This window comes from Sabethes cyaneus, chromosome 3 (genome assembly GCF_943734655.1).
Source record: "Sabethes cyaneus chromosome 3, idSabCyanKW18_F2, whole genome shotgun sequence".
Taxonomy (NCBI): Eukaryota; Metazoa; Arthropoda; class Insecta; order Diptera; family Culicidae; genus Sabethes; species Sabethes cyaneus.
Window position 1 is genome coordinate 136,901,331 of NC_071355.1, and position 14,926 is coordinate 136,916,256.

At 37.5% G+C, this 14,926-nt stretch overlaps 1 protein-coding gene across 4 annotated transcripts in view; it reads left to right on the forward strand.

Moving 5' to 3' along the window:
* LOC128744736 (zinc finger protein 609) overlaps window positions 1-14,926 on the forward strand; it is a 67,711-nt gene that overhangs the window by 35,966 nt on the left and 16,819 nt on the right. For all 4 annotated transcript variants that reach the window (XM_053841944.1, XM_053841945.1, XM_053841942.1 and 1 more), the window contains one exon: window positions 5,395-7,213. In XM_053841944.1, coding sequence (XP_053697919.1) covers window positions 5,661-7,213 — 1,553 coding nt within the window. In that variant the 5' untranslated portion in view covers window positions 5,395-5,660. The remainder of the gene's footprint in view (window positions 1-5,394; window positions 7,214-14,926) is intronic.

Sequence of the window (14,926 nt, forward strand, 5' to 3'; positions counted from 1 at the left end):
AAACATTCAAATGTATAACTGGTACGTGAATTTAGCCGATTAGCTTCGAAAATTAATGGCAAAAGTCGTACAAGGCTGGAAAAGCATCACCAAGGGTGATAAGGCACAATGCACATGTTTATGGTTCTGAAGTAGGTCCACTGGTAATTCTTCAAACGAAATGAGTATCTTCTAACGAATTCCTGCCGAAACTTTTACTATGATTCACTAAAATAAGCGTTTTACGATTACCTTTCCCGAGCGTCAAACCTCTGGAAATCTGCTGTATCCAGGAGACTTGGATAAGCTTGTCACCTCTAATCGTGTGCTTGGTAGGTGTTACCTATGTACTTGGTAATTCTAAGTGAATGTTGCAAAAGTTTTATAAATCATGCACCAATAAGTCTCTTTAAGAGCCACCAAATAATGGTTGAATAACTCTTAAAATAATTTTATTTTCATTTAAATTACCTCATCAAGTTCTAAAGGTATCCTCGAACCAATTGAAAATGTGCATTTATGTTTGTGTTTCAACCCAAGTTCAATTTAGAAGTCAGTTTTCAGTTATTCAACTCGAGTTTTTTTTAAATTTGCTAAACATTTTTTGAAACTCGATCCGTTCCGTAAAATTTTCAATACAATTGTAGTATTTTGTAAAACAAATTCAGCAAACCCTTTCATTATAAAGAAATATGTCATCTGGTGAGAACTAGTTAAATCTACCATTTCATTCTAAACTAATTTTGAATGAGCTGAAGTCGTTCTTAATAACCAAAATATCTATAATTTTCTGTATATTTTTCAATGCAAAGATTTTTTTGATAAGTTGATGTAAGTATTTCTAAAGGGAAAACTTATTACTAAGACTCTCATGTAACTAATGCAATGGTTAAATTGATATCTCAGGTCTTTTAGAAAATGGCTGGGTTATAAGTGTATAAATCGTATTCACTTTCCGTTATAAAAACAAGATTTAATCCACCTATTGATATAAGGAACCTTTGTTATACCATCTCATTTGTCATTTGAGATAGAATTCGACACGCCTTCGGAACATAATTCAACTTTTTGATAACACTGGTGGTTTTCATCAATACATATGCATGTGTATGTAATGTACTGAAAAATTTGTATGATATTTGAAAGCAATTAAAAAATGTCTTCCTTTTATTTGTTAGTTGTTATTTCGAGTTTCGAGATCGAGCTCGAGATTTCGAGCGGGGTCGCATTCTTGGGTTTGGTTTAAGTTATAAACTGGCCGTTTTCCTGGATGTATTCGTTCCCAGAACGTGTCCGACTGTGGCGAATGTAATCCTGGAAACTTTATATGACGACAAATGAACTACTTTTACAATTTTGAGTACTTAAAGATGTCACATGTTGTATTTCAGAACTGATCCGGAACATTCAAGGACGTGTTCAGATGTATCCGATGATGTCCTGAACATTTTATACGACTACCAATGGTTTAGTTATGCAATTTCGAGTACTTGGGGGTGTCGCATGATGGGTTTAGTATGATTCAAGGTGCTTCTATGTTCAAGTTTCATATATTCCGGACCTTGTTCCGGACATATCTTCGGAACCGTACATCCGACCCAAATTCTGTTCAATTGACAACAAAACTTTCCGTTTGTTAGTTATTGCAGTCAAATCGGTTCAGATATTTCCAAAAAGCAGATGTTTATTGTTATATTTTCACTACTGAGATTGTTATACATTTATTTGTAACTTGTGACTGACATAGTTTAATATTTTTTTCAAAATCTTTTCAACAGACATAACATGTTACTTGTTTGCTTTGCATTTTCAGAAGCCTTTTACCTTCAGAAATGTTGAGCCCTAAGTATTTTTCGGTATGTGGTCTCGTTGAGAATTGACAGTAAAACTGTGGGATCACTTGAAAGGAAGTGCAATGCTGTACAATAGTTTAAACGCGCTCTCCTCGAAACCATATGTTTTCAGCGACGGTACGTGTATCTCAGTATCTAAAGGACCGATTTGGCTGATTTTTTTTATGTGTAAAACTGTATTATCTAAATTGTGACGTAGTCGCTTTTCGATATCTCAATTTTTCAATTTTCGTTACATTTTACAACCAGTAAAAAATAGATAGTTATTATGTACAGCAAAGTTGCTTATTTTATTGTGTTCTAGAACTCTTGTTAAAAATTGTGCTTTTCTGGACGCATTTTAAACAAACAAAAATTTGTATCACCCTAATAGGTGGATGTATGGTCACCCGAATAGTGTAAAAAGTTGCGCCATATTTTTAAATAAACTTTTCCAAAGACACACCACAATTTGACAGATATGTTCACAGCGTTAAGGCCTCTCGTTTGATACTAAAATAATTGAAATCTGATTCAAATCGTTATAAATAATTGTAAATTTTATTATGGTGTATACGACTACTCATAACTTTCAAATTAAACATCCAATCAAAAAACAAATCAATAGTGATCTATGAGGCTATGTTACTTGCCAAATAAGACTTATAGAGCATTAATCGGTTTAGTCATCTCTGAGAAACGTTCGACCAATTGAGACCTAGTCAAAACATATTTTTAAGCATAACTTTTGAACTACTTATTCTTTTCTGTCGAAACTTTGCACAGGATGTAGCAGTAAAAAGAGCTTTCATTTGATACTAAAATTATTGAAATTGGTTAAGCGGTTCTAAGGATAATCGAGTTTTTTAGTTTTTACATTTTTGCTTATAACTTTTAAACGGAACGTCAGCTCGAAAAACAATTCAATAGTGATCTACTAGGTAGTGACACTTTTCAAACGAGAGTGTTACACACATCCACACACACACACGCCACAAACACACACATTGCTCAGTTCGTCGAACCCTATCGATTGGTATATGACACTCGGCCCTCCGGGCCTTGAATCATTTTCGTGTTTTTCGACCAATTTCTAAACCTTTGTTATAGTATAACAAAGGTAAAAACCCGAATTAATCCACCTGACGGTGTGACCTAGCCTTTCTACTGCCACAATCTGGATTCGAGCATACAATGACTGGAATTGAGACCCAGTATAGTACCTAACCCGAATCAAGTTGGGAAATGAAGTGGGTAGGCTTTAGCTTCGATTTTACTGTGGACCCACTGAACGTACCTACAAGATATTAGAGGCGGGCGCGCCACGAACAGCATGCAAGCATGGCCAGTAATCCCTAGAAAATTTAGTGGACCCTCCCGGTGCCTTCAAATTGGCCAGGTCAGACCTGACGTCAGACCTGCTCAACTCCGCTTTGATTGACAACTACACATGGAGTTAGATTGCACAAAACTACATTCTACAACTAAGATGAGATTATCTACATAGTATTCTACACGTAGAATATACGTAGATCGGATTTACGTAGATTATCCGATATCGGATACGTAGATTTATACGTAGAATATATAGAACATATAAGCGGTTGGTGAAGGACTCGATGAATCACCTACCTAACGGAGGGAATAAACAGCAAGCTGTAAGTTCCACTTGAAAATGATTGAAATTTTTAGCAGCGTCGCTTATGCGATACATCCAAATGGAAAACTAGTTATTGTTTAAAAATTCAATGTATTTTGCTTATATTATAGATAAATTATTTATTTATGTTTATGTGATTTACAGGCTATTTATTTGCAAGCGGGTGGTAATTTTCATATTTATTCAAATAACATGCCTTAGGGCAAAGTGTGTCATAGCAGCCTGCGGGGTGAGATGGAAATGTAAAGTTAGAAAAATATTACTTTGAATACGTTTTAAATTTCTATTGTTTAATCTAGATTACCCATATAACCCATATGTAAATAAAATAACAACGGTTTTGAAAATGAGGCATGAGCTCCAAAATAGATCAAGCGATGAAACTATCAAAACAACATGTCGAAAATATTGAATACTCGTTGCGGAAAACTGCAAAACTTGCACTATTTACCTAAGCATGCAACTTCAATTGTTTTCACTGTAGGATAATTTTACTGGATCCTGCAAATTTAAACCATCATATTTAAGAACATGACACACTTTGCCCCATTGATTGACACACTTTGCCCCGGTGTTTTTTCACTACCAGAAAAAAGGGTCTTTTCAAAGTTCTTGGGAAAATAGAAAAAAAAAAAACATTTTCTAATCCTCAATATTTCCACGATTGCTTAAATACTGATATTTTTTAATGTAGCACAGTTTGTGCTTAGGTGACACTCTTTGCCCCGTCTTACCCTACTAGGGTAACGGAACCATTCGTCATACGTAAACACGATCCATACTTTATTTCGAGATTTTAAAGAAATCATATCCGCAAGTACACAAATTTTTGATACCAGATGAATCTTTCACTTCTTGCCGGTATATGTACACCATTTTATACAGTTATATTTCGAAACATACACTGTTTAGAAAAACAAATTTACACAGCGGCAGTTCATCATACGGAAACTGCACTTGGTCATAAACAAGATTTGATTTGGTTTCATCTACCATGGATAAAAATGAATCGTTTACACAAATATTTGCATGTATCTGTTAAGTCGTGTATACGGGCGCTACAATTTTCACAAAAAGAGCAGTTGGTTTGAATCAGGGCTCAAAATTCGATGTGTTTAGTCCCAGCAGATTTTCTTCATCATACTCAAATCAAAGCGAGTAGAAAACCTAAGAGGATTGTTATTTTTTGAAAAACATCGTAAAAATAGTGGTTTTTTCACATTATCTTTTCGTCGATAACGAAGCGACAATCCATAAATATAAATGCACAGAATACAGATTTTCGCCAATTACACAGATTAAACAGATTTTTGAGCTTTTACATCAGAGTGAAAGAGACGGAAATAGTCAGCAAAATGACTCTCTATCTCTTTCACTCTCATTGTTTTGCATTGGACAGATTTTTGCACAGATATTTTTCCTCGCTGTACAGACGGCCAGATTTTTCCAACAAAAAACACAGAATTATTTGTGGCATCCCTCCTAAGTCGGGAATGTAGACGAAACCATCCGGTACCCTATACGTTAATTACTTTTACGGATTTCTTAAATAAATCGTTAACGAAACGCTGGATTTTTTCCAATGTTATACATGATGATTATTAGTAACGTAAATTGGTGTTACTAAAGTTATTTTAAGGAGTAACATTGTTGCAAGAAATGCTGTCATGTGATGTAAAGTGAATAATTTATACATCATTATAGGGTTTATGCGTTAATGCATTCTGGAAATTGCGTTTTACTGGACATTGTCTAAGCAATGGAATCGTCCAATGATAGGCAAATTACCTTATAAGTTATTCTTACCCGAATGAATATATAAAGGAACAATATGTTAGTCTGTGAACCTTTACCATTCCGTATTTTAGGCCATTTCAGAAGTCTTTTTGGATTCTTATTCTTTTTTTTTCTTATCTCTTGCAGCTTAAAATGGTCGTACTGACCCAAGGGCTGGGGCCCTTCGTCTCCCGCCGTAACGTACGTGAGATAGAGTCAATTCGCTGTTGCAAAATCGATGAATCACTGGAAAGCTTTACAGAAAACTGGAACAAACTGATATACACAGCCGAACATAAATTTACATTGGTTTGCTTTAATTTTTCTTCGTCATTGTTTTCAAACTTTAGCGAAGAAAAACTATCGTCATTCGAGGGCCCGCCAGTAGCGGATGCCCTTTTTGCACTTTCTGCATGGATTCAATGAAACGTAGCGAGGCGAGCACCGGCCACCACCAAAACAAGGTGGTTTTAACGAACCAAGAAACAGACAGCAATAACAAAATAAATCTTAGTAGTAGTCATTTGAACAATAATACGGTAAGTCATAAACAGCAACACCATTCGGCTTTATTGAATCAAAATCAAACGCCAGGAGCAGTATCCACGCCGTCAAATCAAATATCGAATTCATCGATATCGGCATCCAGTGATATAAATAAAGACTCCAATTTTGAATACGACGATAACGAGTGGGATGTTGGTATAGGCGACTTGATCATTGACTTAGACGCAGATATTGAAAAATCATCCGTCAGTAATCAACATCATCAGAATACACCAGCACAAGCTATAGTCGATTCGAGGACTATAACGTCGCCTACAACGTCTCAATTCTCGGCTGCAATACCAGCTGAATCTTCTACGAACGCGTTGAAAACCGAAACTAATAATAGTAATTCGCGGAAATCACAAAATTTCGCTACATCGGTCGGGTTACTTAAGGAATCTGATCCAACAACAGTGAGTCTCTCAAAGGGAATTGTTCCTTCTGGTAGTGTTAACAAATCTATTGCTTCAACAAACACGTCAGCAAAAGGAGGAAACACGTCTTCTACTTCAAAACACCACTCCTCCTCTTCCTCTTCCTCTTCCTCATCATTGTCTTCTGGACACCATCACCACCACCATCACCACCATCATCACAAATCAGCAGATTCTGGAAACCGTAGTGCAAGTAATCTTTCCAAGCACTCTGTTTTACTTAGCCAGTTGAACAGTAGTAAACAATCGAATTTACAATCCCTCACAACCTCGGATATTACAGGATTGAAACATCATCATAATTGTAGTAGTAATAGCAATAACAACTGCAATAATATTGGTGTTGATATCGACACATTGAAGAGCAGCCGAAGTAGCAGCTCAGGCACAATGTCATCAACGACAGGCGGTTCAAGTGGTAAATCAGCCACCAAACTTGCCGTTGATCATCAGGCCACTTTAGACAAGGGTTTAAAAATGAAAATCAAACGTACCAAACCGGGTACTAAGACCTCTGAGGCTAAACATGAAATTGTAAAAGCAGAGCAAAATGGAACCAGTTCTTTGCCAGTGTCGAATGCAGATGAAAATAATAGTAATAGTAATAGCAGTTCTAACTCCAATAACAAAAAACATTCGTCACAATCACAGTCTCAAGCACAACTGGTAACTTCAAATACCAGTTTGTCCCAGCAGCAACAACAGGGTACTAAACGTGGTAGCAGTGGTCATCGAAGAGACAAAGCGAAAGATAAAGCTGCACATCACAATCAACGTGATAAGAATGAGCACAACAGTAGTAGCAGTACTAACAGTGTCAGTGGATCTACTACGGGGAGTGAACGAGGCTGCAGTTGCACTCACGAAATGCAAGTAAATGGTGTTCAACAGCCTTGTTCCAGCATATCCTGCATACGAATTCGAACTTCAGATCAATCGTTAACATCTCTGTCACAGCGGATATCGAATCAAAATATGTCAAGGTAAGGAAAGTCCTATATTTATATCTTTCAAAGTTACAATAGTTGTCTTCTCAAATATTTATGAAACATTTATGTATTTTTAGACATACTCAATTTTATTTTTTTATTACAATTTAATAAATGTGAAAAAATAAAAAAAAATGAACATCACCCTTCCCTGCAAAATCTGATATAGCATCATATTTATACATCAATGTGCGTATTACCTTGATGAAATTCATGTTAGCTATCGATGAAAAAAATCAGTTCTTGACATACCCCCGGACAACCCGGAATATCTCCGGTGTCCACTGCGAATTTTGGAATAATTTAGAAAAACTAGAAAAATTTCCCCATCGAATGCAATTGGTTTTATCGAAAAATATCTTGACTGAAGTTTTTGGAGCATCTTAGTAGTAGAATACGAAACCTGGAAATTAAATAAAAAGAAAACTTATCCAATTTAATTCTACTATGGGGCCATCCAGATACCACGTGGACAGAAAAATACCAATTTTCATCCCCCCCGTCCTTCACCGTGGACAAGCGTGGACATTGACTCAACTACCACCTACTACTGTAAACCTCACGCGCCCTATTCTGGCAGTCCCTCACCTGGCCTTACGGGCCCCATTTGATTTGTACAGTCACCCAGGTTAGCAGAGTTACTTGGATGACCCTCAGAATCGCTAACTGTTCTCTCACCTAAAAAATTTAGGTCAGGTGACTGTGAGAATAGGACCCAATACGTCTTCGAATATTACGACTGGTGTCATTGTCTGCCATTACCGGTGAACCAAGATAGACAAATTCGTCAACTAGGGTTTATTTCTGATTTCCGTCATAGTAAGGAAAGCTACTCTAATTTTCATCATTTCTTAGGTGGATTTATTGAATCGAAAGTTCTGCTGCTGATTTGACTCAACCACACTTACCTTCCGATCCGTGCCCTTTTTTTTTTTTTTATCATGTCATTTATTTGTACAGGCTCGTGTACGGTAGCTTTAAGGAGCCAACTTTTTTTTTATGTCTAGTTTTTATAACATGTTCAACACTGGTTATATACTATGTTAGAGGGTACGATCGTTACACCCGATTTACTGGGGTTAGTATGGCTTAATTACTTATATTCCAAAGCTGGAGGACAAGGAGGGATAGGTTTCAAGGTTTCAAAGCTCGTTATTGTTTTCTACTATTAGCGATGGTCAGGGTCCAGTAGATAAACGCTGTTCAGCGTTCCAGTTACTACGTTCGTGGGTGCGGGTCAGAATTAATGTGTCTTCATTGGGGTGGCATTTCCGTGCCCTTTGAATCCACTAAAAAAGCGATTATTAACCCTCTAACGGGTAAGATCGTCTGTAGACGGCCTTCGCTTTTGGAGCTCCAGAACCACATACGAAATTTGTCTTGAATTGGCAATATGAGAAATATGTTCAGAACAGATTTCCTGATATGTTGATACTAATAGCACAACATTCTGACCATGCGTTCAAAAGTTATCATCTTTCAAAAACAAGAATTCCGAAAAATTCGGAAAAAATTATGGTGCGAATATTCTCTTTTTTACGTTTGAAGAAAAAGGACATCTAGAACAGAATGTTCGATCGCAAATTTTTCCTATGTGTAATTTATATGCTTTTCTTCAATTTTGTGATATATTTGAACTGAAAAAATATTTGGGTAGAGCGTTAGGCATGAAAAACTAAAAAGAGAAATTGAACTATTTCATACCTAGCGGTCCTCCAGATAAATATTTTCCCATGAAAATCAACACTCGAGCTTCTTTTGAGTGTACTTTCATGATAAAGTAATCATTTGTTCGATCGCATCGTTTTTACGATGTTGCCCGTTATAGCCCTTTTTTACGATGTTGTCCCCGTCAAAAATTTTCATCGTCTGAACTAAAAATCACAATATTGTTTACGAAGCTAGCGCGCATGTATTTGTATAGGACGGCATGACAAATGTTATTCTGCCAACTTACTGCAGGTCATGCAAGTTTTCCTGGCTGCAGAATAACGACAATGCGTTGCGTGAGTTATTTTTATTTTATAAATGAGGGAAATTTCGCTGATATTTTTAATAATTTCTTTTGGATAGGACAGGAATAGGCAATTACGACGAAGCCGCAACATACCCTACCTTAAACTCATAACCGTCGATCGTTATACTACTACCCAAGAGGTGTTAGTCGACCACGGTTCGACCAGTCAGAATGCACTTCGTTTTAGACGTATTTACCTTAACCCAATCTTTTCTGCTTCGCACTGTAATCATACCAGATTGTTATTTATTTATTTATTAGCTGACCCGACAAACTTTGTTTTGCTACAAATTAAACTGTGTTGTACATAAATCGTGAATCTTGGATGACCTTTCTCACAATCTTGAGTTTTGCAAGTTTCTGGGGTGTTCATGGGTGTTTTAATATACAAATATTCCTCACAATAAAGTAAAAAACAACTCCCCCCATTGCTTAGCCTGATAAAATAAAGCGGATAGCATTTAAATATTCGCCATCATTACAAACCATTTTGCGGAACACCAATTCTCGGTTGACCATAACGCGGAATATAGAATTTTGCAGAATACCATTTCGCGAAAAACTTTACGCGGGATGTACCATTTCACGGAAAATCGTTTCGTAGAAAGTACCATTTCGCAGGGGTGACCCAACTGAAGGAAAGTAATAGAGGTCAGTAGATCTAGGAAAATAAATAAACCTAGATAGAGGTGATCTCTAAGGTAGGCTGTCTCCCCGGTGTGGCCGGCGAATCTGACGGCAGGTCGCCGGCAACACTCGCGACCTGTGGCCGTCTCGCGCTGAATTATCTAATGCTACTATGATAGTTTTTGGTGGTCTTGTTATTGATTAATGTTTTATGAAAAAGTCTAAAATTTCTCGAGTTCGATTAGGTTTTGAGTTACGCAAAAATTTCTGTTTTATTTGTATAATAGTCCTTATCACCCTACCACAGGGGCGAGGGGTGTCAAACCGTCATTAACACTAGATATACCAGACCAGTCATTTTGACTGGTCGTGCAATTTCAATTTGAAAGTTCAACAATATATAACATATGCTTTTAGAAACGATGTTATGACTTTTGTAGCTATAAGTAGAGAATACATTTTATGAACTTAATGTTACTTTATATATATTAGTAACAAATATAATTTTTGTTTTTGCCATTTATACCAGCACCAGTCAAAATGACTGGTGCATTCTATGAAGAAATGCAGCATTTCGGGAGAACGGTGAGTCCGAAGCACGAAATTATTCAGTGAAGTGCCGTTCCTAATGGTTCTTGGCCATTTTTGTACAGTTTTGTCGAGAGTCGGTCCTTTTTGGCGGTTCTATTCTTCAGCTGACCGATTTCTCGTCGGATCTCTTTGAGATCGGAAATCGAAGCGCCCATAGGCTCTCATACGTTGAATTTTGCTCCATTTCCTTTTGCTATATCAGCAATTGAGATCCCTATCAAAGAACTGCTTCCACTCACCAACCACCTCGCGCTCGTTTGTGGCCAGGTTTCCCTGCTCGTTCCTAGACATGTCAGGCCTCGGGGTGTATCCATTACGAGATCGGTTCACCTTCTCATAGAACTTGCGCATCTCACTAGCCTAAAATAGTGGTTCTAGCTCTCCTTCCGGCGTTTTGCGGCCTCACTGATGGCCGAACGTATCCTGCTCCATTTATTTTCAAGGGTCGAAGCACCTGATATCCCGTGGCGAGCAGCTATCGTGTGTTACCTCCAGCTGGACATAGAACGTTTTTTCTCGTCGTCGGGTCTACCTTCGTGTGGCCAGTGTACGTTTATGATGGTGTAGGTGAAGAAGCGGCCTATTATTCTCAACACACAAATCCTCTCGCGATCCTGCATTCTGTCTATCACTACGAAGCCCGTTCCCAGCTCGTTGGTTGCTCCACCGTTCTGGTAAAATTGGGCCTTGCCGCCACGGATCCCCCACACCTTCCCGCCTTTGCGACAGATCTCCTGTAGTGCCACAATGTCGAACTTTTGCGGTTCTAACTTAACGAGCAACATCCTGGCGCCATCCACGAAGTTTAGTAATTTACAGTTTCAGGTAGAAAGCATCCATTCCAAATCCTAGTTTTATCGCCTTTGTCCATACTAAATGTTCCGAGTTGAATTTTCTTGATTTTTCGTAATATTTTAGATATAAAAAGCATGCCTTACTAGGGCTATGCTACCGAGTCTCATGATGGGGCTACCATCGTATAGCGCCGAGACAAGACAGTGCCTCCTTGCCTGTCGGTATACGACCTTAGTTTCCTCCAGGGTTGGTTACCACATCTCCGCTAAGGTTGCTCGTATTCCGGCTGGTAGGGTAATCAACCTATTTTGGACCCCATCTGTAGCTGTACATAATTTGGACACTTACAGCAAAATCAAATGGAAGTGTCCAAATTATGTACAGCTGCAGATGAGGTCCAAAACAGGTTGGTTACCCTACCACGAGGAGGTAGAGATAGAAGTTGCTGGATAAGAGGCTAAGGACCACTATGCGGTCTGTGTTGCACATTATTCAGTCGTTCACCAACCGTTTCTTATCCACCAGTCATTTTGACTGGTTTTGGTATAAATAGGTATATTCAAAATGCTGGTATATCTAGTGTTAAAAAAAATTCTGGCTCCTAAACCCCCCACATGCCAAATTTGGTTCCATTTGCTTGATTACTTTTCGAGTAATGAGGAAATTTGTATTTCATTTGTATGGGAGCCCCCCTCCTGAAAAGGGAGAGGGGTCCTAATTCATCATAGAAAAAATTCATGCCTCCAAAAACACCCACATGCCAAATATGGTTCCATTTAATTAACCCTCTAGTGCCCAAATTTTTGATTCACTTGAAAAAATTTTAAAATGCTCATTTCGTGGCTAGAATAATGGAAAAAATAATTTCTAATTACTAAGTACAGGAATATTTTGATTATTTATAAAAATTCGTACCCCACAATTGGCGGGGTTGGGCACCTGGGCGCAAAAAAGTTACGAAATCAAATTTTTCAATTTAATTCAGGACATCCATGTCAGAACATCTATAACAGTGCTAGTATTTATGGAACTAGTTATAATGAGCTTCAACTGAAATTTTTGGCCATATGGCCGATTCCAGGTCCCGGACAAGTTCCTTCGAAATCCGTTCCGTGCTCGAATCAGAAAAGAAACCCTCCCCGGGCCCGGAACCGGTCATAACGAACCCTGAAAGACATGAGATGATCGCCAATCGCTATTTGGTCGAGTGCTGATGTTTTTTGACATGCGACTCGACATACTTTACTGATGGTGAAATGTCCCTTTGTGGGAACCGGTTCCGGATTTATTGTGTCCCCCCGGATTCGGATGGCGAGCACCATAGCTCGTAACTGCGGCAAAGTAACTAATATATGTCCACAGTCGATGATATGTTTACAAAAATCAGCAGATTTCAAACAAATTTTAATAATTTGGCAACTTTATCTAAAAATGCCATGTCACGGTCCCCCAAGGAACTCCGGAGTAATTCCGGGACCATATGACATATGGCTATCTATAGATATTATGAAAATAGAAAATATTTTCGGATCAATTCCCAAGCTTGGTGAAAAAATATTGAAAGATAAAAAAGTTACGGCCAATTTAGTGAATTTTGCGGTGCTAAAAATGAAGTAGACCTTAGAGGGGTTAATCGAAGCATCTTGCGGAGGAAAACTAGACTTGACTTCTAGCTTGAATGCATCATTGAATCTCCTTACCCGTGTCGGCGGTGACCAGAGATCCCAAATATAAACTCATCAACCACTTCCAGTTCATCGTGTAATGATCCGGCAAAATTTTAGAAAGGCGAACAACAACATTAGTAGCTGCTCCCAAGTCAGGATTGCCTACACCATAATATGCTTTGAAACTGTAACCATTGAAAAACCATTAGAGTCCGATAGAACATGAAAATTAAATCCTCATTTATGTGATTTGTTTGATAAATTGGGTTTTTCATTTTTGTTGTACACATTTGTTCACTACAATCTTTTATCGACTGGTAATTCACTCAATTTGTTCATTAACACAAACTTATTAAGCGGAATAGATTAAAATGGTCTATGATAGATCCCATTTTGAATAATTGTCTTGCTTATCAAGATTTTGTCGTTAAGCAGCAAAATTCGCCGGGTTTCATTGAATCTGTTTCTTGGTTATAGGGGTATGGTTTTCAAAAATCGCCATCCGGGGTGAGATTGTGCCAAAAACCAAAAATGTTTATTTGTGAAAATTTATTATATCCATAGAAACTGGTGACCTAAATTCAAAATGATGATGAACATAACATATTTATTCATAACTTAGAATGGAACACAGATAATATTAGCAAACTATTTAGCCTAAACAGGGTTTCAAAGTTCGCAATCAAAAATACTCGGAAATAATGCTTGTAAACAATGTTCCGCAGAAACCAACCCAAACAAGAAATCGCATCAACATGCTATTTTGAAGGTATATAAACTAATCATTTACAATGTATTGAAAGGTTATTATGCGTTGGATAAGTTTTGATTACGAAAATAATAATATATTTTTCGAAACTTTGTACTTTGAGCTTCACGGGGGTGAGATTGTGCCAAGCCATAATGATCGATCCAATTTGTGGATTTCACATACACAACAAAAATACGTCAGTAAACACCAGTACACTCACATTCTTTACTATTGAGCACAATATTTTGACAGATTAGATTGCATCATCCATTTTGGAGCAAATAGCATCATAGGTCTGCTAAATAATTTACACTAATTTTAACTTTTTCTTTGCAATTTTCAGATGCTTTGAACAAACACTCTAATATAAGACGAATATATTATACAGTATATAAACTGCCAGTTTTAAGGATGGGGGAGGGGGTGGCATAGGCCACATGTTCTGCGGCCGCGGGTTCTCGAACGAAGTGATGGTTACTTTTGTTAAATGGTATGTTGGGATACACCCCTTCATATATCTCCTTCTTGTTAACCCTAGATATGCTACTGGCTATATAAAGGCTGTCCATTGACGGACTCATTTTTAATTATTTTAGACCTCCCCGGGTTATTTTCGTTCATACTTTTTGTATGATGCGTTGTTTTTGGCCGACCCCCTACCCCTAATAGTCTACTTAGTTCATGGACGGCCCCATATGAACTACTTTATACTGATATTTATGTGTATTGTTTATAAACATGCTAATTTTCACCGTTTAGGTTTTTAGCTTAACTTTATGTTTTTGGCACAATGTCACCCCATAGAAGGGGTGAGATTGTGCCAAAGTTCATGCACTTCCAGTAAAATTAGGTTTCATTGTAACTAAACCATCTCTACGGTAGTTGTTAATTGAACAATTTAGTATCTATTGACAGGTTTGAAATCAACTTAGTTCCTAAATAGTGTGTATACTGAGCTAAAGAACAAAAACATATGCTTTTTTGGCACAATCTCGCCCCGGATAACGGTACCATAAAATGCAAAAATGTTTCGTGATATAGCTATAAAGCGCTATATTGCAGCTTGTCAAAAAGGCACACTGAAAATTAGGTGATAAGTCCTATAAATCCCCTTTCCGTTTTAATACCACTGCATGTTTGTGTATTTTCCAAGGCATATCAAAAAAGCTAACAAGGCCTATAACAATAATTATTAGCTTAAACTCGAAAAAATCAATAAATACAACGGAAACAACACGTTGTCAAATTACCACAAAAAA